The 24549-nt window shown below is 41.3% G+C and overlaps 2 protein-coding genes across 5 annotated transcripts; one reads left to right on the plus strand and one right to left on the minus strand.

Annotated features, from left to right (window-relative positions):
• The first annotated feature begins 1949 nt into the window (after positions 1-1949).
• Positions 1950-14062, plus strand: LOC115044294 (troponin I, slow skeletal muscle-like). 4 transcript variants are annotated; one of them, XM_029503291.1, is made up of 14 exons: positions 1957-2026; positions 3244-3278; positions 3481-3487; positions 3594-3632; positions 3723-3828; positions 9679-9716; positions 10994-11044; positions 11147-11263; positions 11397-11474; positions 11723-11830; positions 11930-12039; positions 12124-12214; positions 12552-12592; positions 13858-14062. In XM_029503291.1, the coding sequence occupies exons 2-14, from the start codon at positions 3265-3267 to the stop codon at positions 13892-13894; spliced, it is 837 nt and encodes a 278-aa protein (XP_029359151.1). In that variant the 5' UTR covers positions 1957-2026; positions 3244-3264; the 3' UTR covers positions 13895-14062. The 4 variants fall into 4 exon arrangements, with proteins under 4 accessions (XP_029359153.1, XP_029359151.1, XP_029359154.1 ...); XM_029503292.1 differs by lacking the exons at positions 1957-2026; positions 3244-3278; positions 3481-3487; ... (1 more) ...; positions 3723-3828; positions 9679-9716 and adding exons at positions 8106-8165; positions 8243-8287; positions 8386-8393; positions 10653-10676; positions 10857-10878 and having other exon boundaries at positions 10981-11044; positions 11723-11824; XM_029503293.1 differs by lacking the exons at positions 9679-9716; positions 10994-11044; positions 11147-11263; ... (4 more) ...; positions 12552-12592; positions 13858-14062 and adding exons at positions 3990-4079; positions 4269-4445; positions 4694-4979 and having other exon boundaries at positions 1950-2026; positions 3723-3854.
• A 703-nt stretch (positions 14063-14765) lies between these two features.
• LOC115044055 (plakophilin-1-like) lies at positions 14766-24061 on the minus strand. The gene is made up of 13 exons (XM_029502885.1): positions 23700-24061; positions 22902-22996; positions 21466-21893; positions 21238-21379; positions 20216-20423; positions 19652-19811; positions 18427-18544; positions 17676-17852; positions 16698-16868; positions 16425-16578; positions 16078-16261; positions 15870-15954; positions 14766-15486 (listed from the first exon to the last, which is right to left on the minus strand). The coding sequence occupies exons 1-13, from the start codon at positions 23932-23934 to the stop codon at positions 15412-15414; spliced, it is 2232 nt and encodes a 743-aa protein (XP_029358745.1). The 5' UTR covers positions 23935-24061; the 3' UTR covers positions 14766-15411.
• Positions 24062-24549: the final 488 nt, after the last annotated feature.

A 24549-nucleotide genomic window follows, 5' to 3' on the forward strand; every position in this document is an offset into this window, starting at 1 on the left:
TTCTTACCAGACATACTACAGCTAAAAAGCAGCTTTAATGACACTCTATCTTTCACTGAGTGTGCAACATGCAGACAGATTACAAATTAGAACAAAACTCATGTCTCAGGTGAGGGTTGGATCAGCCTTCCTGTTTCAAGCCGGGCAAACAATTCACGGGACATTTTAGAGACAGGTGTCAGTCAGACAGCACTCACCACCATCATCATCATAGAAGAGGGAAGGCCTTTCCCAGAAGAAATGATGTGAATAAGCATTCTTTTGTCCCGGATCAAAAAAGTATAGAGCCATTCAGTGTAATACACTTCGGTCAGGAGGTCGACTGCTGTGATTCTGCCTCAAAGTTAATTCATTGGAGACGGATTCGGGAACATCGTCGTTGAATTTTCTTAGTCACATGGTATTAGGCATGGTATGATGTGAAAATGTCCTCCCTATAATCGTGACCAAAATACAATTTTCGTGACAACCATGAAACTACACCTAACCTGTTGAAATTCTTCAAATGGCTGTAAAAGCCGTACTGAAATCACCTCACGTTTGTAAGAAATGAATATAACTATCTATATGATAGGGCACATCTTGGTGAAAAATAATGAAACTAACACAAGACGAATAAAATGTATGAATCCTCCCGGTAGAAAACCAAAGAGTCTGTTTATTGTCACATAAACTTTTCTGAATTAATTAAAAAAAAAAAAAAAAAGTTTAACTGCTGTCGTGTCATAGAGAATGAGATGAGTGATACGTGCCAAATTCTGGTGCGTGGTCGGGGCGTGAGACTGCATTTCCAAAATCACCTGTGTGAGGATATTAATTATATTCTCTTTATAGAAATTTTCCACATTCGACTTTTTGTGTGTCTCTCTTATTGCAGTGAAAGTCCCAACATGTTTTCAACACGTGGCACATCTGGTGTGGCAAAACTGACTGCTGTTGAGTTTTACTGAGACCGACGTGAGATCAGTGGGAGGAAGAAGCTCTCCATGTCTCAGCCATGTCTGCGGTGCAGCTCTGTGGAGGGCAGTGTCAGTCCATCAGTGCTTTGGTTACCCCGAGATTAAAGCCGCGGTGTCGTTAAGAAGTGCTTCTATATTTATGACTGACTCAGCCTCTAAATAGATGCCACTGCCACACAAACTGAAAACAACAGAATCTGCAACACAAACACAGACCAGACACATGTAACATCAGGGATCAATGTAAGGACTTGGTGTCCTGGCGCACAGGCACAGACGCACACATGCATGTGATTCAGTTTATTAACCCGATACGAGGCCAGCGCGCACATCCGAGCCTCTATCAAAGAGTGGCAGCATCACATGTTGCTGCAATTTGTCTAAGTTTAGTTGCAAGGCCTTAGACAAATGTACACTGGAAACTGCATTCCTTCCTTGAAACCGTGGCTTAGCATTGTCTGCAGCCATTATCCTAATCAGACCAAGGGGGCCCTGCAGTCTCGGGTGGGGGGGGGGGGCATGTCTCCAATACAGCTCTCGATAGGAAAATCTCCAAAAGTCATCCACAGTGACGAACAGTTTGGCTCTGGCTGCCTGGAGTTTGCTTCAACTCGAAGGGAAAAACAAATTGGAGCGGTGGGGGGGCAGCTAGGGTTTAACTTGACCTATTTGTGCACAGCAGGCCTTTCTGCTAGGATGAAGAAGGAGTAGAGATGACCCTACCTACTGCTTTAAATAGTTCAGACACACGAGAGGATGAACAGATCGTGACGACCCGCCGAAAACCGGTGAAGTGAAAGTTGACAATGTTGAGGTTCATCGAATGATCCCGCACACACGAGAGTTCACAAACTTTATAACGAAAGAGGTGGAGAGCGGTGATCTGTCAACACAACACAAGCATCAGAATGACTGAAACCACCACCCCCTCATGGTGTGTGTGTGTTTCTATTTAAGTCTATTTTGATAGAGAGGAGGGACAAAGGGGAACAGGAGATAAATGCTGTGCCGTGCTCTTCTCTGCATCACTTTGTGTCTGTCTCCATCCGCGGCATCGTCACAGAGAGGTAAGACCTCTGACATAATCGCACACATTCAGCGGATTTTACTCGGTATTCTCTGGACTTTAAAGTGAATACTGCCGTTTGGGATGAAAGTATTTCACTTAAGACTGCAACTCACTTGCTTTATCTTTATTGACATAAGTACAGATGATTTTCTTGACTCATTTATCATGTACGGTCTACAGGCAGTGAGTAAATAACAGAAATTGAACCTAAAAAGGATCTTGTTTTGTCTGAGATTTTAAGCTTTACCATAAAAAAAGCAAATCAGTTAATTAAACTGTGAATTGATGATCGGAAACGTTTATGTCCTGTCAATGTACGAAATCAAATCAACCAGCCTTTTGTCAGTTATTTGGCTTTTTGGTTTTAGTTACATTTTTAAACGCATTTAAGGAAATCCCATTGCTACAGTTAACATGACTCCAAGTAGAGCAATATATATCTACTTTTATACTGCAATGTTAAAATATACAGCTCAACTAATTAATGTATCATCAGAAATATAATTAACAACTCTAAACTCTAACTATAAGCTTATTTTTACGATGCGCATTAGGTCATAAACCCACTGTTTAGTTTAAATGTTTGGCAGACAACACTAGTTTCACATCTTATAAAACAAAATGATTCATTACAGTCATTTGATCAGTAATGTTAAAAACTGAATTGTGGCAAAAAACATATCGTATCTTATATTTTTTTCCTTCTTCTAATGTTTAAATAGGGGTTATTTTGTTCAGCATGCTTCTAAAAAAAAAAAAAACCAAACAAACAAACAAACAAGCAAATACTATCAGCTCTGAGGGGGCCTGGTTTATCTGTGTTTTTATCCAGAGGGAAAGTGGGAAATGTTATCTATCTGGAATTACTGTCATGTTGGAGGCCTTGCATGCGTCTCCTTGTCTGCCATCACTCTGGCTTCTGGCACGGCGGCGTGCTATTAGCACCGGGAGGTGATGGCTTGACTGTGTCCAGCTGGCTCTCTGCGTAAAGATGTAACAATAACCGACAAACAACACAAACACACGTGAGGAGCCGCGTTCATTCACTTCAAGATCAATCTAAGTCTATATATACGGTATCTTTCCATTCCGGTAACACTAGACGCTTGGCTGTGCGTCTAGTGGAGCTAAAATGGAAAACATTGTAAAGACCCTTGGGGTCTCCGCTGTCTGTTGAGTACTTCAGAGGCAAAAGGTTTTATTTTTGTCTTCCAGGGGGGAACTGAAATATCCAAGATGCCAGAGAAAGCGTAAGTGTATTGTGCTTGTTATTTTTTCCACATCCAAATGAGTATCAGTGTCACACAGTGAATGGCATTCATCCAATTTAAAGATAACACAGCAATGATCACATACAGGATTTTTTTTTTTTTTTTTTCGCTAGCTACGTCTGAATAGTAATGCTTAATTTCTTTCTTTCCATTATGTTCCTTCTTTATTTCCCACACACAGACCAGAGGTAAGATTTCAAACACAATATCCAGTAATTTCATTCAGGCCTTAACATCGCAAGGCAGATGAAAAGTCAAATGCACAAATTCAAAATGAATCCACCTATTTTTCAGAAGTCTAAAATCTCAGCCTCTCGCAAGCTCATGCTGAAGGTGAGTCCTCGGGCACATGTGCACAGGATGCAGTATTTGGAGCCGGAGTGAGAGGAAATCAAAATATTAAGTTTCTGTGTGGCCCTCCAGAGCCTGATGGTGGCCAAGGCCAAGGAGGAGCTGGAGCAGGAGATGGTGGAGAAAGAGGAACAAAAAGAGAAGTACCTGGAAGAAAAAGCTCCTCCGATACACACCAGCAGCATGTCCTTAGCAGAACTGAGGGTGGGATTTCACGCCGAGCAAAAACTAAAAAAGCTGTAAATTGCAGACATCCACCGAACAGCAATGCTGCGAAAGAGCTCGGTTACTTCAGTCAGAAGGTGATACTCATGCGAACACGTCCTGTTTTCTACACAGACCTTATGTGAGGAGCTGCACGCCAAAATAGATGTGGTGGACGAGGAGCGCTACGATATTGAAGCCAAAGTCCTGCACAACACCAGAGAGGTAACAGAGCGACAGTCAAAAAAAAAAAAAAATAATAAAAAAAAAAAAAAAAAAAAGCAAAGCCAATTAGTACAACGTTGATGTCTAAAAAAGATAATTGTGGCAAAACTTCTTGAAAGTTCAGCCTCAGAGTCGCTCGGAGCGTTGAAGCAGTGTCATCCAGCACCCATCCTTCCTTTGCCTGCACAGATCAAAGACCTAAACATCAAGGTGCTGGACCTGCGAGGGAAGTTTAAGAGGCCCAACCTCAGGAGAGTGAGGGTGTCAGCCGACGCCATCCTGCGCTCACTTCTGGGTTCCAAACACAAGGTCTCCTTGGATCTGCGGGCCAATCTCAAATCCGTCAAGAAGGAGGACACAGAGAAGGCGAGTATGGGTGGAAAAGTGGCGGGGGGGCCACATTTGGCCTTTTGCTGATGCCTTCATAGACGAGCTGCTGAACTGTTTAGTTTGTTTTTGCAAAATGCCAAAAAATAATCAAAGCGCTTTAACATCAGTTAAACGGAGGTCACAGTGTGACCAAACATCGGATTAAATGAAATATTGTTCTTTTGGTAAGTTCCAGTACTTTTAGCAGACGCTTAACTAACCGTGTGTTGTTGGCGCTGCAGGAGAAGACTGTGGAGGTGAGCGACTGGAGGAAGAACGTGGAAGCCATGTCGGGGATGGAGGGCCGCAAGAAGATGTTTGATGCAGCAAAGGGCCCCAATCAGTGAAGGGAGGGGCCCTGCATCTGACGTCAAGTGCCATCATGTCTGGTCCAGAGAGCCGTGTACAAAACAAAATAACACTATGATAATTCACAATGTCACACCAGAGTTCCTTTCTTCATGTTCAGCAACTTCACGTTTCACTCGAATGTTGTCTTTTGTTTAATGACTTCTGAAATAAAGCAGGAAAATGAAAACACTGACATGTTGGCGTGCAGTTGTGTGGAACTGCTTGTCCTGCAACACAAACCGCAGGCCCAACACAGACAACACAGCCGACACAACGTACCAAATCTGACAGACACACAAAGGCAGTGTGACAACAATCCACCTCAGCAACAAATGAGCAGCACCCAACCAGGCCTGAGCCGGGAGACAAACTCCAACCACACAAAAACTGAGAAGTCAAAACCAGCAGCAGGGGCAGCTCACCTGCTGTGACCTGGTGGAGGTGAAGTGAAGGGAGGGGGGTGGGGGGGTAAAATCCTGGAGAGGTCAGTCCCCCGCTGCTGCCTCCGCCATGAAACGCCGAGGCTGCTCTCATCCTGAAGCGTGAAATGAGCGACACGTGGTGGGCGGGGTCAGCTCCCCTGTGTTTCATCAGGCCGCCCCGCTGAGGAAAGGTGCGTTTGATTTCCACCGCGGCGCAGTCAGAAGTGTGGCACATGCGGGGGAAGCAGTGAGGTGGAATATCTTAAAACAAACACTAATGTAGAGAAAAATGACATGCTGACGAAGATTTTATTAAGTGTGTCATGGACTCACTCAGTATTTATTCATTCCTGGTCACAAAACTTGAACACTGAACTAAACTCACAATGTTGTTGGAACTGATTCCCTCACAAAACACAAAACACAGAAACTAACCATAACCATAAGCAGAGTAATTCATATGTATTTCAATTCATGTTGATGGACTTTTCATTGACTGTAGTACCGCTTGAATGATTTTTATTGTGATTATTTTTGTACATCCAGAGCTCTTAAAAAAAGATGTGTGACATGCAGATGTGGGTCCAGGAGGCTGATCGGGTGCCTGATGTGGTGCTTTTGGATTCTCCCACAGGGTGGCAGTATCTGCTCACACTCAGTTTACTGAGAAACTTGCAGGTTCTTACACTTGCCAGTTTCCTGGTAAAGTCCCTGAGGTGTGTTGAGCTGGCTCAGGTAACAGATGGGTGGGGTTTGAAACAATACAGCCAGCACACCAGATTCTGCCAACAGAGTCAAGAAGTTGAAACGCGATCCTGTTACTTTCTGACTCACCAACGCCACATTAAAACTTAGGTCCAGGCCCAGCAGACAGATAACAGTAAATCAACACAAACTGTAAACATTCACCTCCCAATTTTTTTTTTTTTTATCCAGCTGTTGGACTGCCTGAATCACATGGCAATGTTTCTTTGTTCGTACAATCCTTCCGTGAGCTCACTAGCTTTTATTTTGAGCCATAGCACAATTGATATAATAACAATGAATACAAGTTATAACAGTTAAGCTTTTTTGCAATCTGCTTTATGGGCATGTTGTGTTTCTTCTTATGCTTCACTGATGATGAGCCTATTTCTGACCTCACAAAGCTAGATAGCATTTCACCTTCCTCTCACGACCATCAGGTAAAATAAAAAAACTGTCCAAATATTGGATAGAGCCCAGTCATTCCTTCAGTATTGATGTTTCAGGCGCACAACAGATGTCCTCTTCTCAGTCAGACAAGAGAATTAAGTATTGATTTGGCGCCGTCTCTCTTTTTCTACGTGAAACTCATACAGAAATCACCATGAAACTATTGCATGAAAATAGCAAACAAAGCATTTAAGATATAAGAAAATTTCTGACTTGACTCAGGTATAAATCACTGCAGTTAGATTTATTTTAATAATTCAATTCCAAATTAATGACATGCACAAGCACTGCTCAGTCACAACAGAACAAATGGCAACTGGTTTTAATGTTGTGTTTAATCAGTGTATCCTGTAAATCCTGACCTGTGTGATGCTATCGTTAATCCCTGCGAACAAAGCAAACACAACAAAAATTATAGCATACAGAGTCAGTCACAGGGAATCCAACTGTATACAGCTCACTAATAGACGCAAACAGAATAAGTCCTTTTTTTTTTATATGACTTGACTTAATAAACCACCAACTCCCTACAAGCTTCTGTAATGTTTCAGCAATTACTAGTCACAATTAGTCTGATTAGTGGTGCAAAAACTAGACTCAGTACTCTCTCCTATCATAAACACATATTTTTATTATTACTATTACTTCTCTTCTTCTCATTATCATTACAACTGTTGGAACCTGTATAAATCTCTCTCTATCTCAGACACAAAACTGTGTGCTGATCAAGATTTCTAATAAAGACCTGCACAATGAACAGTGCCCTGAAACACTCTCTGTTTTGGTTTGATGCTTTTGTAAATAAAATTGGATTGACTTGATTTCCTCTGAAGAGTCGAGACTTGCTGAAACTTCCTTCAGAGGATGGTATCAACAATGTATCAGCCTTAGTTAAAAAAAAAAAAAGAAAGAAAAAAAAAAGGGAAGGGATATAATTACGTTCAGCGGGTTCCAACTAACCAAGAAATATTAGTTGAGTCACAATCCTGAGTGTGGAGGTCAGAGACAACATTATATGAAACACTGGGAGTATCAAAAGACTTGGCAAGTCCTCGGGCTCGCTGTAGATCACATGTGATTGCATGTGAGGACAGAGGGCAGGGATGCAAGATTAAAAAGGAACTGCGGGACACGGAGGAGCCAAAAAAAATCAAATAAGTTTCACCACGACCTTCCCTTTGACACCCTGTGACGGGAGTAATTCCTTATTTTACTGCTTAACACATCCTCAAGCTCTGGGAATAGATCATTGCTGTTAGATAAAGAAGCAAAGGTTGTCTGATAAATGCGTTAATGAGTGGCAGAATCATACGACATTTCAGAAATTCCATGGAGGGGGGGAAAAAAAAAAAAAAAAAAAAAAAAAAATCGAAGGCCCTCTGGTTGTGCAATTGTGTATTTGTGTGCACCAAGGAGTAGGTTTTACTTTACAGGGATTACTGCTAACCTTCTCAGTGTCTGGCAGACCTGGAGATACTGAAACCTCTTGAGAGCAGTAATCCTTTGGTCTTCGCTCTAGGTTTTTGCCGTGTAAAAATAGACAATGCATGTCCATGGAGAATGCATGTTTTCCCATTCTAGTTAATGCCATCTGCCATCTGTTTGCAGGTATGTGCCCACCCATTCTAGCCACGGGCAGCTTGCCGCCATGTGATCCACCACTGGGTTTAAAAGCTTATGGCCAAGAGAGAAGGGCACAGTATACAATTCCCCATCGAACCCTTGTCTGAAGCGCACGTAGCACTATCTGGTAAGTCTTTGCATTTTTGTCTCTTCTGTGTTGATAAACAGTAAATATTATAACATCACCATGATCCCTTCACGCAGTCAATCTACCTGAAACATGTCAGACACAGAAGATGCAACACACGAGTGAGTAAATGCGACGTCAACGTCAGAGGTTAAGAGAAAAAGAAAAAGTGATGCCTGCAAAACTGTAACAAAATATTTCTGGTTTCTTCTTCTTTCAGCGAACAACGTAAGTCAGTTTATCTGTCCGCTGAGGACGCACACAGATGCACAGTTTGCTCAGTACACACACTGTAGATGCAAACAGCCGCATGATGTACCTGGTGTTAAAAAAATGCATGAATGTCATAATTATTATGTTATGATTATGCTGCATGATCGTATACCATGTATAGCTATTTAAGCCCATGTTTGATATTCTTATGGAGTATTGCAGTAGCTGACCCCTGCTCTTCTGGATATTTAGTGTGGACGGGGGGGGTATTGTTGGTATGTACTTTAATACCAACAATACCCCTGAAAACAATACAAAATATCTATCTGCATCAAAATTGAGAGGCTGTATGTTTGGGGTTTTTCTTCTGCCACTTTGTTGCCTGCTTTACACACTTGAGCGTTGCCTTGGATCGTCATTGGTTACTTAACATGCTGCATCTGCTAAGCTGCTGGCTTCACCACACAGCACGCTGTACTTTTGGCATGTTGCCACTGCAGAGGCAGCTGCTGCCCGTCCGCCTTTCTGCCAGATTGACCTTTTTTCCTCATAATCAGTCCTCTCTGTGAGTGGCTGGAGATCACCTTAGATCAAAAATCCCGGCGGATGTGGCTTTCCGCTGAAATGGTGCAATGGCTTGCCATGAAGGGGGCAAGAGGCCGTACTATTTCTGCCTCCATTGTGAGGCTGTCTGTGTGGGTCTCTATGCTGCAGCATTGTTCCTGAAACTAAGCAGCACCTGTCTCCCTCTGTGTGGACTATAGAGGCACTGTTAATGTGGGTCAGTGTGTTCTCTAGAGAGGGACCTTGGGGAAGATCATAGTGCAGGCACAATGCCCACTTTCATTTTCGTGTTCAATAGAACGCTTCTAAATGCAGGTTGACTCACTTTCTTTGCGGCTGGGGAGAGACTGAATTTCACCTTGAAGTCAAAGGGAATATCAACTCAGTGAGAAAGTGCAAAAAGCTAAACGCAACTGTGAGAAAGCTGGTGGCAAAATGGCAAAGATCACTTTTATGAGTGAAATTTATAATTTAGCATTTTGTACTTTGATTTATGGTATGTCTCATTCCTTCAGATACAAACATTTTCTGCATAGTCTCGAATGCTCTTTGGATAGGAAGAAAATACATTCTCCGATTAAAAAATGGAAATGCAATAGCAGAACGCTGAGCAGGGCAACACAAACTAGAAAATACAAGCATTTGACTGTCTTAATGAAAAAAATAATAATACACGTCAGCAGAAATAATTGCTGTCACATTGTCTGCTTGCTAACTACATACTTGCTTTGCACAGAAGAGGAGGAGGAGGTGGAGGAGGAGGAGGGGGTAGAAGGTAGTACTGCTTATGCCAATATATGTATGTCTGCATGCCAGCTGTAACTAGATATGATTTATTCTCAACACACCGTTAGACACCTTGTATTCTAATGACAGCTGTTATTAATGCGCTGTAGAACAGGGTTTATTACTGCTGTACCGTGAAAAGCAAACCAACGCAAACTCTTCATGAGATTAGTGGAAGGAAAGAATTACCACATTAAAAAAAATGGTTCAGCTCATAGAGAGCGTAGAGTAACGCATATATTGCAAATTTTATCAACACATGAGGCTGGAAAAAATAATAATGTGTACCTGTATACCTCCTGAGTGTACAACAGGTTGTACTGGAAGGATTAAAGAGGGACATTTGGTATGATAAGTATATAAACGACTTCAGACAGGGGCTATGAGATAACACAACTTATTTGTGATTAAAATGTGAAGCATTACTTTACATTACAAAAGAGAGAAGCACTCAGATAAATTCCACATCCAGCACGCCCGACAGGAGGTCATGACCTGTGCTGCTTCAGTCACCTGTTATTTTTCATCCGTGCCAATCAACACCGTCACCTGATTTATTTGTACAACAGCATGAGCTGATCCAGATTTATGTTTTGTTTATTTTAAACAAGCTTCAGCCTCTTTGCATTTTACTTAATCGAAAATAAGTGGGGAAAACATGTTGGATTCAAAATTTTGGAGCCACAAAAAATATTCTCATTAAATCTTTGTCAGTAGTAAAATATTTTGGTTTTAAAAACACATTTTAACAATCATAAAAAAAAAAATAAAAAAAAAAAACTGCGGAGAAACCTGTTTGGAAAGCCACTCTACAGGTGGCAGGGTTTGAAAGGTTGTGTCCTTTGGTCAAAACTGTTTTAAGTGTTGCACCTTTTCTGCTTCAGTAAATGTTTGCTTTGCACTGACCCTCTCATCTGTAAGCAGATGCTGGAGAGGAACAGGAAGGAGGTATGGACTAGTTGTTAGGAAATGCAAATGTTATGTGTGTGAAAGAGAAATGTTTCTTTGTGAGTTTTTGAGTTTTATTTTTATTTGTATTTTTTTTTTATGCATGCGTGTTTCATTTTTTCACGTTACCTAGTAAATGTAGGATATTACTTAGCTTTTTCTTTTCATTCATCCACACAGATGATACAAAACCTAAGATAAAGTAAGAACACAATTTGAATTTGAATTTGTTAAAAAAAACATACTGAAGTACAGTTCACACTGAGAGCATGTGCAAACGAGAGGCTTTTTCCATCCTCCTTAGGGCTAGTTTCGTTCCCGGACTGGCACCTCCAAAGATCCCAGATGGAGAAAAGGTGGACTTTGATGTGAGTTCCCCTCGGGACCTAAGTTATATGTGTGAGCTGTTTTTTGTGCCCAACGTTGAATAATTTTACGGCTCACATTTGGATCTCTCGCTATGATTTCAGGACATCCATCGAAAACGTATGGAAAAGGACCTGACTGAGCTCCAGACACTGATCGAAGCTCACTTTGAGAAGCGTAAGAAGGAGGAAGAGGAGCTTACTGACCTCACGGATCGCATCGTATGTCTCAGCCTTCTACAATGAAACCGCACGTTCAGCCTCCAGCATCAGCCAATTCTATAACAAAGTGACGACGTTAAGTCACATTTGGAGCTTATGGGATATGTTTTGGTCCACTTTTTCCCCTCTACAGGAGAAACGCAGGTCAGAGAGAGCAGAGCAGATGAAGATCAGAGCAGAAAGAGAAAGAGAGCGCCAGAACAGACTCGCTGTGAGTCCCACTGAAATTACAATAATGGATAATAACTTTTGTGTGTTCTCCGAGTTGCAAGTTCTTGCAAGTCAGATCGTCTTTATGAACTGGCTTTTCAGTATTGGAATGGATACTCACCATTTGGGTGTATTGCCTTTGGCCAGCACACCTAAAACTGGATTTGCTAAACCAAGTTCAGACGATGTGACTGAGCAAATGTGAACGAGTAACAAGCGAATTGTATGTTTTTTTGTTTTTTTTACCAGGAAGAGAAAGCAAGGAAAGAAGAGGAGGAGGCCAAGAAAAAAGCAGAAGATGACGCAAGGAAGAAGATGATTCTGTCCAATTTGAGTTTCACTGGATACAAGGTGAAGGTTTTGTTAATCATTTAAACAGACTGATAGACTCAGGAACAGATGGATAAATACAGGAGTCTGGCAGCACGTCACCACGTGTGTCTTTTTCCTTTGAAGCAAACACAAACGGGGACAAAAAGACAAACGGAGAGAGAAAAAAAGAAGAAGATCCTAAGTGATCGACGCAAGGAGCTGAACATCGATCACTTGAGAGAGGACAAACTCAGGTAAAAGAAGAACCCTCAGTGATGAGTTAAACGGAAAAGTTCAGATCCAAGAAAGGCTTCAAATCCTCGTCTGTGCTGACACAGGGAAAAGGCTCAGGAAATGTGGGAGTGGATGCGCCAGCTTGAGTCAGAGAAATTCGATCTTCAGTGTACTTACGCAAAGCAGAAGTATGAGGTAAGACGCCATACATGGCTGACAATTCTATATATGACAGCAACGTTAGTTTCAGTCAGGCCGAAAGATACGATTTGTGTGCTTATTTCTCACACGCAACGTCTGGAAATGGAAGTCAGCCGAAGTTTTTGATCAAACAGGCTGAACATGCAAAGAAACTGCCATAAATATCAATATAACTAAAGCAGAGAGTAATAAAAGAGAGGCTCCATCAATATTGACTGCTTAGCTTTGGGAATACATTTTTCTAAGCATAGAAATGATATATGTCAAAAATCTGCACCTTTTCCAAAAGATGTTGATACAGTACGACTGAATTGTGCTCATCTTGATACAGGTGACTGTGCTGAGAAACCGGGTCAGTGATCATCAGAAAATGTAAGTCTCCTGTGTCCTAGACACTCACATCGCAATACATATGTTGTCATCTTAAACAATATATTTTTATTATGACATAGCTCAGCGCATCTTATCATTTCAATGTATCGTTCAATGAGACGAGCAAAAAGACAAACTCATCAAAGCAAAAAGGCAAAAAGAAACATTTCCATGATGTAATTCTGCCCTGCTGTTATTGTTCACCTAGTAACCTCATCAAGTTTCCACCTCCTCCCATTTTGACTTAATCAGCTTCTCTCACTGATCCGGTGAGCACTTAGAGGCCACTGTCTGTGCCAGCTGCAGGACTAAGAAAAAACAAAGCCAAGCACAGCACATATGAGAGGTCTTTCAAAGAGAGCCATGCCGAACTGAATCGGTGCCCTCGATCTCGATGGGGAGTTAAGCTGCAATAGTGGCAGCAGCTGAGAGATCCCGTGGCTACGAGGTGATATCATCTGCGTTAATGTGGCTCACAATAAAACAGGGGCCGACTCCTGCCGCCATCCAAATCATATCAATCCTTTTCCCTGATTTCCCATAAGCTTTGCTGCAGCTCAGGCATGGAGCAAATCTTTAACAAGCTAGGGGATCAGTTTTCCTGCAGAATTTGGCATTTGGAAAACATGTCAGCTGCCAGATCTAAAGCGCAATTGATCAATTTATAAGTTGAAGCTTTCACAGATAAACGGCAGGTGTGGGGCACCGCGGCAGCAACAGTGGATAAAAATAGCAGCCAAATATTTAGTAGCTAATCCCCTTTTAACTGAGGGCAAGTATGGAAAGCTTTTACTGTGGTTCCCAGCTTTGGGGGGTCAGACACCACGAGAGGAGTGGCAAGATAACAAAGGAAAAATTAGTTCTGGTTCTTTCTCTCAAGCTTAATCCAAATATTCACTCTTTAAATTTCTATTTGTCTAAACTGACACATCGTACATCTACGTGCATGATGTGATCTGCATCGGGATCTGCCCAGACAATGAACTGAAATTTAGTTTAAATCAGATGCTGCTCTTCAGTCAAATAAAACATCTGACAGCCAAATTATGACAGATGAGTTTTAAATGAAACAGTCAACATCATTAAATCCAGATATTAACAGTAATAAATGCATTTCTGCAATGCAATTACTAAAAGTGCAAGCTGCTGTAGGTAACAGCTCATGAATTTTAGACAGAATATGGGTTGAACGTGAGAATATTTATATACGTTACAGATCAGTCAGGTTGTTGACTGTTCGAGTGTTCTTTGTACTTTCTTCTCAGCTCAAAGGGGAGGACCAAGCGTGGTCTGAGAAAGTGATATCCAGAATCTACAGGAAGGAAAACTGGCTACATCTGACAGCAGTGAAATATAACCTTCTCAAATACTTGAACTTGGAAGAATGAAGCTACAATTCGGAAAAAAAAAAAATAATAATAATAATCAAAAGGTGTTGAATGAAGTTATCTGTGAAGTGCATGAAGTGCATGCGGTGGACGTGGTGCTGCTCGTTATTGTGTTTTTTTGTTTGTTTGTTTGTTTGCTTTTAATAGGAATTTGAAGTGTGTACTCTGCTTTTAATGTCTGCAATGGTGGAAAGTCAGTTCTTAAAACCATGTTTGCTTAGTGCTCTCACTTAATTAAAAGGAAAGTAAACGTTATTTAATAAACCACAAGTAGTTTCCATTTGTGGGAACCTGATGACGTGAATGACATTAAATGAAAGCCCCACCCTCTGTCATAATAAAGTCAGATTGTGTTTGCCAAAACTGCTCATCTGTCTCTAACTTTGTGGAACCAGTTATCATTGGTGGCAGTTTCCCCCACATAGTCAGATATGAGCTACTCATGATGTTCGCATTACTCTCTCAAAATGATTGAATACATGTGACCATAAATAAATCAGCCATCATCCATGACCTCATAACTTCCCTCGTGGCTGTCGGGTAGATGACGAGCTCAATCAAAAGTGATGCCATGTGCGCAACGACAGCTCCAGCGTCTGGCTCTAATTGTTTGTTCTTAACGCTTCACTGAATAAATTACCAGGGTGGAGTCAACACAATTTGAAAGATGTATTGCTCATTTGACAAGAAGCGGTTTAGCCAAAACCCAGAGGCGTGTGACGATATGTGGTGACTCTGCATGGACTAAAACTCAGTGTGACTTTGACAAATGACTGACGATGAACTCAAAATCCCATCTTGCATTTATTTGTGACTTTTCAAACTTAAAGATACGTTTTCTGTCACCTTCGCAGATGATACACAAACACACGAGAAAAGATGGAGACGCTGCCAACAGCTGTCTTTACAAAACGCAAACACATCTTACAGCTTTAGACAATAGGCAATGCAGCTCGTAATGCAATCTTGCAAATTCGAACAAAAGTATTTTTGCACTGTTGTCTATGTTCATAGTCTAAGTAATCTTTTTACAATCTTCTGACAAACTGACATTTCAGTGCAACATAAAGTCTTACACCCTTATTATTACTCTTAATATCGAAGAAAACAAGCATGATGGCACCATATGGCAGAGGGCCAGGACTAGCTTAACAGCAAGAAAACCAAAACAGCATGTAAAAACTTGCACCAAAGACAATATCGGACTGCTAACATGTTATTTCTTAACCCTCACCTTGGATCAAAACAGGCCTGTGTAACCACTTGCTGACAGACGCATTATAGGATTTATACAGGATACACAAAATCGGTAAGTCTTTGTGGAATAAGAATGGATGCTGTTCAGCCTCAGTGCATTGGCATTTTTTGCAGAAAACTTGCAGGTGAGTTGCTCCAGCAAAAGATGCCCAGCGATCACTCAAAGCTCTTACATTATTCGACAACTTGGACCGACTTCATCGCCATTGTGGTGACATCATTTATGAATGAGGCCTTTGTCATGCCTCGCTGCAGGAGAAAAGGTTTACATGTTAATGACAAATGTGTCACCAAGAACTAAAATGTCAATCACCAAGCATCACCAAATTTCAACATCACACACTGAGCTGAAGTGGACGCATGTCCACAGAGGCGCGATAATGCAAGGGGCCAGTATTCTTTTCTCGAAGCGTGCAAACATACTGTCTCCTCAAACTGGCACTGCTAGATTCCTCCGCCTGTATCATTTCAGTGCCTGATTCATATTTTCTGAGAACACTGTCCAATTCCTCAACCTCTCACCTGCCGTTTCTCACAAATACCTGAGAAAGGTGTGAACATCTCTGTGGAATCAGAGAGGACACACCCAAACCCTGTCAGATCTTGGCACCAAGGGTTAAGCTTCAACTCACCCTTTTCAGGACACTTTGCAATTCGTTATCGGACCACATGTTGTAGAGAAGCAGGGAAGCAGCTTTGCTGGCTTTCTTCAAATTGCTAAAAAGCAGAGATAGCAATTGTTAGAGATCAGTTCGTCAGGCATGCATGCGAAATGCAGTCAGAGGTGACATCCATTCGTACTTGTACACATGCAGGCATGCTGTCTCATGGCAAACTTACGTGTTTCCGCTCAGACTGGTCAGTGAGTTTATCAGCATTCTGTTCAGCACAGTGTTGCCCAAATCGGGTCTCTTTAAAATCAAGCTGTTGGTGGCCTGACACGCCATGGCCAGAGTCTCGTCAGACTGATCCCCTTTGTCATGTGCTGTGATGATGCTTGTCAGCTCTGGGAGGGTCTTCTCCGCTTTGGTGACAAAGTGAACACAAAAGGACTCACTGTCTTTACTTTCATTCTCTTCCTTTATATCAGGCTCATATTATATTATATTAGACTTAACACTTTCTTTTTTTTTTTGGAAAGTTAGTGACGTATTTGTTTAATGACGGAGAAGCAGAAAGCGTCTTACCTATTTCGCTGCGCAGGTTTGGATTCCTGGTCATGTTCCCCACCAGAGCCACTGTGTTCTTCTGTATATTGGCTTTGTTGGACTTCAGAAGGTCGCTGATAACATTCAGGCCTTTCAGTTTCTGCACAATGATCTGACACATTGCACTGGAGAACTGTAAATATAGAACAGACCAGCTCCTGAACCGTGGAAATAAAGCAGTGAGTGTGCAGAGATAAAACTTTTTTTTTATTTTTTATCCTGGTCAGTTTTGTTTTTTTTTTTTTTTCTTACAATGCCTTCATTTGCAGTGAGATTCTGCAGCGCTCCAGAACAGGCTTCCAGTGTTTCCTCTCGCTTGCTGGAGCCAAGCAGCTTCAGGTACGTTTGCAGAGTTTTGGAGTGGAGGAGCAAGCCTGCCCCACTGGGGTTTGGCTCTTCATTGATTGGGATGTCAAACTGACGCTGGATGAGAGACAGAAGAGACCATCAGTAACACGTAGCTCTCCTCTTATCTCTGTGTATTTTATTGAGCATATTGTCAATCGTGGGATTTTTCATTCTGCTTTTACACTCACATTTTTTATTTACACAAAAGCTCCAAATCAATATACACATTGTACAAATTGTACTACATTTCTAATTTCTATCTCTGAAGGCTTAGATTTCTCATTATTTGTTCGTTTATCATTATTCACAATGCTGCTTGTCTTTTGGTATGAAGTCAGAGATGTACAAAGGGATTATTTTTGCATATTTTTACATTTTTGCATAAGTTCAGATAGTGATTGAAAGTCTTTCAGCCCTGATCGTCCAATTTCTTTCATATGCTAGAATGTAACCATCACAGAGGATTAATGACAAAACTGACAAGTGGCATTTAAAGTTCTATTAGATAAATTTGTGGCTTAAGGTAAAGGATATTAAGAAAATGCAAGCTACATGTGTGTGTTGTCATTTTAAAACCAAGGCTCAAATCTCTGGGCAGATTGGCGTTTAACATTCGGGCCTGTTTCTGGTTAAGTGAAAATTTCAAAGCCTCATTTTCCAGACTATCTCTGCTGAGAATCAACAGTATCAGTTGCTGTGCAGTCAGCCACGGCCTCGGTTTTAAAGGTGTGTCACCAAAGATACCGGCAGTGCACTTGTGAAGAGAAGATGAGGGCTGAAGAAAAGTTTCAAAACTTAGAACAGCTTTGGACCACAAACTTATCACCCATCCCTCATACATCAGTGTGTGTTTGCCTTTCTGAACATCTTATCTCATCTCACCTCTATCACAGGCGATTTGCTCTGCGGACTGAAGCAGCCGATGGAACTCGTGTTCTCCTGGCTCGAGCTCCTGTTGAGAGTTTTGGCCAGTTTTGTGTAGTTGCTGAAGAGAGCAGCAGCCTCGTCCTCCAGCTGGAACGTCAGGTTGTGCAGAATGCACATACAGTTTTCTACAGACTGCAGACAGTTTCAACAGGAAGAGCAACACACAACATGAGCACACAGGTGACGCCCTGAGCCGTCTGTGTTATGCACCGTGACAAATACACACAGTTAAAATGAAGACGTTCATAAAAGCAGAAGGAAAACACTTTGAACTAAATGCCAATGCCATTTTAATACTCCATCCTCGATTCAAAGTCAAAAAAGAGCTCAGCTGAAAAATCTGAAAAAGATCCTGTACTCACCTAAAGCAATAACATTTAGCAATGCAAGCCTGTCTGTGTTGCTTCGCTGAAATCACTGGCGTAGCTATGACTGTACAACATAAAGTGAAATAAGACAGACAGAGCGTATCCACCTTATGACTCAGACACCATTTGCTTGCTGCAGAACCACTTTCTGCAAAGGCAGCTCAACAAACTAGGGCTCCTGTCTGTCATGATATTTTTCTTTCTTTTCTTCCATTTTCATCGTGAATGTGTGACAATTGAGTTCCCGGGACAGAGATAGAAAGAGGAATTTGTAGATTGTAAGGCAAAGTATGTGATCAGCAGATAATATAGCCAAACACGTTTTCTGTTTGTTTTACCTTCTCATCCGGTTTTCCTGCTTCCACACAGTCTTGAACGTAACTGACCAAAGAGTCGACCAACCCTCGACATTTTCTCATTGCCTGTCTGTTATTCTGCTTTGCACTGCTGAGGTTCCTGCAGAAAATGTTAATATCACGTTTTTGTTGAAACATGTTGAAAAATAGACAGTAATACTATAAGAGAATGCATTTTAGAAATATGTCAATGATGGCTATCGATGTGAAAACAAAGTCCTACAATGATAAATAAGTGTAATTGCGCTGTGCACATTTGTGGTTTGATTAGTGCCCAGACTTGCCTTCAAAGTTTCCAGTTGTGATTTAATGGAAAATGTTGATCCTGTCTGAGATTGATTACACTTAATTTCAAAAGCAAACAGCAGCAATCTTGTGATGGCATGGACGTAAATAATGAAACAATTACAAGCTGGAAAAAAAAGAAAATGTAGCTGTGGATTTGCTGATATAAGATAAGATCACTGTTTCCGCCTATAACGGCAGTTTGATTGATGATGAGAGTTTTATTATACACATACACATTCATGTCAGTGCTTCTGACATAAATGAGAACACCCGAGGGGACGCTTTCAACAGCAAGAAACTCGACAGAAAAAAGATCATAAATAAAGAATGTTGAAATGTTTTGGAAGCTCCAGCCAGAAAATTGGCAGATTCATTCATAACATTGTATTTTTTGCAGAGCTGCTATTATTCCAGTAGATGCGTTTCTGATCCCTGCTGACATTTCATCTTATAAATCTGTGCATATGCTTTACACAGGTTGTAAAAATCTAAACATTTTATGATGTTGCTTCATAAAATACATACATTTGATCTATTATGTCAAAAGGATCTAGTCATATTGGATTACAGTGCTGGTTATTTAAAAAAAAAAAAAAAAAAATCTGATACTGTTGATGCACAAAAGGTGCATCAGGTGCAAACAGTTTAATGTTTTGCAGCAACAGATTTACAGGACACGACCAAGAATCTCCACTTCAATGTCTGAGCACTATTTATATGGCCATTCCTAATCATTTACGTCAGTAATGACTAATGCCGACTGAAGAGTCTGGACCGGCTGGTGCATCAAACAAACGAAATAAATCTCTGCAGTTAAAATATTCCTTAAATAAACATATCCACGTTCATGTGTAGTACGAACATAAAGCTGTTGAATGATTGCTTCTCAGATTAATACTCGACGTATTTTTTTGCTTACCTCAGACACCCAGTAGCGTTAAAGAAGAGCTCAGGGTCATGCTTGGCCCGGTTGGGACCTGTTGTGTAAGGCAGGATTACATTCTCCATTAAGCTAGGCAGAGCACTTTTCAGCAGGTCCGGCTTCAGGTTGTCTGAAGAGGACAAATTCCACAGGAGACCTGGAAGAACGATGAACGCAGCATCGTATTTACTGCCATTTACGGGATGCACTATAGTACATGCCTGTAGGTCAAATGTGACTTTAAGGTTGTTCCCAACATTCAGATCCAGCCAGTCATTGCATAATATTTCCCTGCATCAGTGCTACTCTATACACAGAATCTTAAGTAGTTTAACAAACGCCGATCAACATCTGACATTATCAGTGAAACAGCGCTGGGTGGATTTTGTTATCATGCCGATTGCTGATGCGTATCCTGGAATGACAACATTCAGGAACAGCTTTGTGACTGACTGCGGGATGTAAACAATGATCGTGTTTCAAACAAGTGTCTCTTTGTCTTCTTGCTGGCTGTGTGTGGGTGCCTGCAGTGTTTGGACATTAATGGGTTTTTAATTTTACCTGTCAGTTGTTTCTTTATCTCTGCAGAGTCAGTGTCACTCAGCAGATCCGCGGCCACTGTGATGCCACCGTTCTCATGTATCGCTTCCTTGGTGTTGTTGTTCTTAAAGGACAGGTTACGAAGGGCGGCCGAGGCCGTCTGGCTCACTTGTGAATTGGGGCTGCGCAGCAGACCGACCAAAGGGCGTATCCCATTGAGCTTCAGCACCTGTGGGAAATGAAGGCATTACAGACTTAGACTACAGATGGCAGGCAGAGAAAAACATGTCAGCAGCACAAACTGAGAGAAATGTGCAAATGCTCTGGTTTAAATCTTAAAGTAACAATCCTTTCCAGTCCTTTTATTTCAAAATAATTTTTTGGTCCTAACCTTTCCCCCTCAACATTTGCCTTTAAAGTTGTTCTCTTCCCAAATAAACCCTTTTAGTTTAGAAAGTTAGCAGGATCCACCATGCCTTTATTCATAATAGCCAGCAGTATTAAGTTAGTGCTGATCCAAACCAGGCATTTCCTGCTGCCGGTTCATATTAAAGGCATTCCTGTTGTTCTTCTCTAAATGAGCATTTTGTGTTGTATCAAATCAACTGATGCTACAGTAGCTAGAGCTTTTACTAAAGCACAACATAAATAGCTAAAATTGTAGTTTTTAGTAGTCCCAGTGTTGGAGTGTACTTTGGTTTATATTTCGTGTTGTGTATGTGTATATGTATGTGTGTTATATAACAGTAAAATGTGCTTATTAGGTTAAGGACATAAAGTAGATACACCAACTAATAAATGGGGAAAGGTGGTGAATTTCTGCTGCCCAAACAGGTTATATAGTGCACAGGCAACAAGACCTCATTCAACAAAACAACAGCGAGCCAATCTATGGGGCTTGGACTAATACAGGACAAAAAATTCATTTTGGCAAGAAAATACGTCTTATGTTTCCTCCGACTCAAAGCCATTCAAAGCAATTCCACACTCCATCTCAGCTCACATCTGAAGGATAGAATGGGCTGCATCACTATATAAACCACCTCTTCTTTAGCATTGTCATCCACGAACACATTGTGCTGGATGTAGGAGGCTCCGCAGTGCTGAAAAGCCTCATGGTCACTGGAGAGACATTCCACAGCTTCCTTCATAGTCAAGTCAGTCGCTCCTCTGTTCCCATTAGAGCTGTAAAAAAATTCAAAAATTCAATTATATATATATATATATATGTGTGTGTGTGTGTGTGTGTGTGTGTAAAGAATGAAGCTCACCTAGCTTCTGCTTTGACTTTGACTGTACCTCCGGAGTCCAGATACTTTGAAAACCTTTTAGCTGAGTCCACTTGGCTGCATACAAACTGGGTGGATGCTTTAGTCTGACTAATGCCGTTCATGTTGGGCTGTTTCTGTTGATTAATTCTGCTGGGCATATATTGAAGGTCAGACGTGACAAACTTGCGGGTGGCCCTGCTGGAGAGGAATCTCTGCCGAGGAATGGACACATACTGTGGCCTGGGCAGGTCAGGTTCGCTGCGGCTAGAGTTGGGTTGACCGACAGCGACGGGGCTGACGGGGCTGACGGGGCTGACGGGGCACAAGATCCTCTCGTATTGATAACCTGAAGCTCCCGTGTTCATCTTCATACTGACCCCTTTGGAATTGATGAGTGTTTGGCGGTTCATGGTTTTCTCCTGGTTGAGCTGCAGAGCCGAAAAGCGCACGTGTTTGCAATTCAAGCGACAAGAAGAGAAGAGAAGAGTGATTTCTATCAGACCTGCCAATGGCAAATCAGATTGTGAAAGGTCAGTATTGGTATGCAGCCCTGTTGGTGGTTAGGCGGATACCTGGCTGCTTTCTAAGGCTGGTGAGCAGATTTTTGTGTGAGGGAAAATAAACTCTGGAAGAATGTGGATAGAGATTTTTGAAAAAAAAAAAAGAATAAAAAAGGGAAGTATTTGATATTATTGACGTTAGCCTGACAATATGTGGTAAAGTAAGAAGTGGGGTACTACCCTGAAAGGGAAAATTCAGAAAATCATTGTGGTTGGGTTGTTTTCGTTTTTGTTTGTTTGCTTTTTTGTCATCACTGTAAGAACTACACAAATCCAGTCGTGGTGAAAGTTAATGGTTAATAGTTACTAGAGAACAACCCTCAGATGTAGGTGGGAATTTAAAGATTTGGATCCAACCCATCTGATTTTTGACAGGCCACCAGAAATCCATAAACTTGACTTCATTTATTTTGTTACAAAGAAATATTTTAAAATTGTGTGCCATTACTTTAGAGTATTTTTAGACTTGTTTTAGAAATCTTTTCAAGCTAAATTGACAAATAATTGTGGATTTCATCCTCCAGTGTAGATCATCCTTTCTTAAATATGAGTAAATGAAATCTGTTTTGGACAGCAGATCGATCAAACTAAGAGAATAATTCTGGGTTGCAGTCTCATCCAAACGTGGTTCAGATGCTGTAGCCTACGTTAAAAGATTATGTTTTAAAAATAAGACCAAAATCAGCTTCACTAAACGCCAACTATCAGATGTGTACAGTTGTGGAAGATAAACTCTTTATCGTTTTTTCTAATCACAGGAACAAGCCTCAGTTGTGTGCCATGCTTATATGCGTTTGTAAAAAAAACCGTGTGATGATAAGACAATGAATAGACTCATTCTTACAGCCAATGGCACCATAAAATGCCACAACTTACAGATTTCGAGAAGCCATTTCCGATGACAATGCCTGGATTAGACATGGTCAAGTACGACTTCAAACCCTCCTTGAAGACTACGTCATGCACAGGACCTGAGGAGAAGCGTGGAGGGTCAAATGTACAGATCATTGGCACTAATATGTTGTCTCTGTCAGAGGGAAAACATAAACTCTGTTGTGTGATCAGTCGTCTGGCAACAAGATCAATCTAAATATGAACTGCTGAGCTAATCATTACATTACAGTCCAAACAGATTGTTGCCCGCAATACATGTGATGTAACACCGAGGGACTTGCTTTGCCAGTGTCCATATTCTAATTAGCATGTTTATCCTTTAAGTGAATATAGTTCAACTCCATTTAAAATCAGACTTCATTACATTAATAAATAGTGACTGAATGTCCCACGTTTCACTTTAGGTCACACATGCCCCAACTGCTCCCAGGAAATAATTGATCCAACTGTCTCTCCATTTTTTCCCCTGCCCGAATGAAAATGTCTTTAAATGAGGCCTTTTCTTGCGCTTTAGTTATTCTCTTTGGAAATATTACTGTCAATGTGAAATGTTACTGTATGATATTTTACGAGATTCAATTGTTTTTGTGAAGATGTTTTTATTATAGGTTTTTGAAATAATGAAATTTAGTATACAGTGCCAAAGACTTATCCACCTACAGTACAGCTGGCTGTAGTTTCTCCACAGACGGTCGGTGCCTGCTGAAACTCTCATCCCGGAAACATGTTCCTATTTCACTGACTCGTTTTAAAACCTCTCTTCGGACCCGGAGCTCTTACTTGTGGGGGATAAGGACGCGGATCCGCTCCTGCTGCTGCTGCTGTGGGTCCGTGACTGCCCGGACCTGGTCCCGGACCTGGTCCCGGACCTGGACTTGATCCTCCGGATGGTCTGAACCTGCTCCAGGACTCGCTGCTGCCCGGAGCCATGCTGCTTCTCGGACGGCACCGCCAGAGAAGTGTCGTCTAAATTCCCGATGGACAAGGCGGATTTCAGCGGGTCCAGACTCATCATCTTGTTGTTATTTGTTTGTGGTGCGTGTTTGTGTGTGTTTGTGTGTGTTTGAGTTTGAGGAAGCCCGTCTGCTGCGGACTGTCGGTGCTGCTGCGTGCGGGAATAAGACGCACCTTGCCCGGCCCTGCCCTCAGACCGCACCCATCCAGCCACAATAAACCAGCTGCCAAACACTCTGAGTCTCTACTTTCTCTTACTTGTCCTGACAAATACTCCTGGGTTTTTTTTTCTCCCCCCTTCAGGTTAGTATGATTAAGAAGTCTTTTCCCAAACTGGCAAACTGCCAAACAAAAGCAGCTACTGTTAACTTCACTTTTCTCCTTCACTGAATGCTGAACAAGGATTCATGTACATTCATGTACATTTCAGGTATATATCAGATATATACCCTAACCCTAACCCTTAATAAACCCTTAATAAAAGGCTTCTAAATAAAAAGCTTCTAAATAAGCTTCTAAATAAGGCTTCTAAATAAAAAAAAATGTTTTTACCTTTTTGTTTGAGTAGAAGATGTGTACAACTACAACAAAATATCTGACATGGTGTCAAGAAATTATCCTAAAATCAAAAATGCTTTTGACAAAAATAATAATTGAAAATGTCAGATAAAAATGA

This window comes from Echeneis naucrates, chromosome 5, assembly GCF_900963305.1.
Source record: "Echeneis naucrates chromosome 5, fEcheNa1.1, whole genome shotgun sequence".
NCBI lineage: Eukaryota > Metazoa > Chordata > Actinopteri > Carangiformes > Echeneidae > Echeneis > Echeneis naucrates.

Bases quoted from the DNA above. Each gene is read 5' to 3' on its own strand.
- LOC115044294 (XM_029503291.1), top strand. The intron at 3,633-3,722 runs GTGAGTCCTCGG...GTGGCCCTCCAG, and splicing joins CTCGCAAGCTCATGCTGAAG to AGCCTGATGGTGGCCAAGGC. The intron at 11,831-11,929 runs GTTTTGTTAATC...TTTCCTTTGAAG, and splicing joins TCACTGGATACAAGGTGAAG to CAAACACAAACGGGGACAAA.
- LOC115044055 (XM_029502885.1), bottom strand. From the start codon at position 23,934: ATGATGAGTCTGGACCCGCTGAAATCCGCCTTGTCCATCGGGAATTTA. The intron at 17,853-18,426 runs GTAAAACAAACA...AACTGTCTGCAG, and splicing joins CAGGAAAACCGGATGAGAAG to TCTGTAGAAAACTGTATGTG. The intron at 15,487-15,869 runs GTGAGTTGAAGC...TTTCTCCTGCAG, and splicing joins TGCAAAGTGTCCTGAAAAGG to CGAGGCATGACAAAGGCCTC.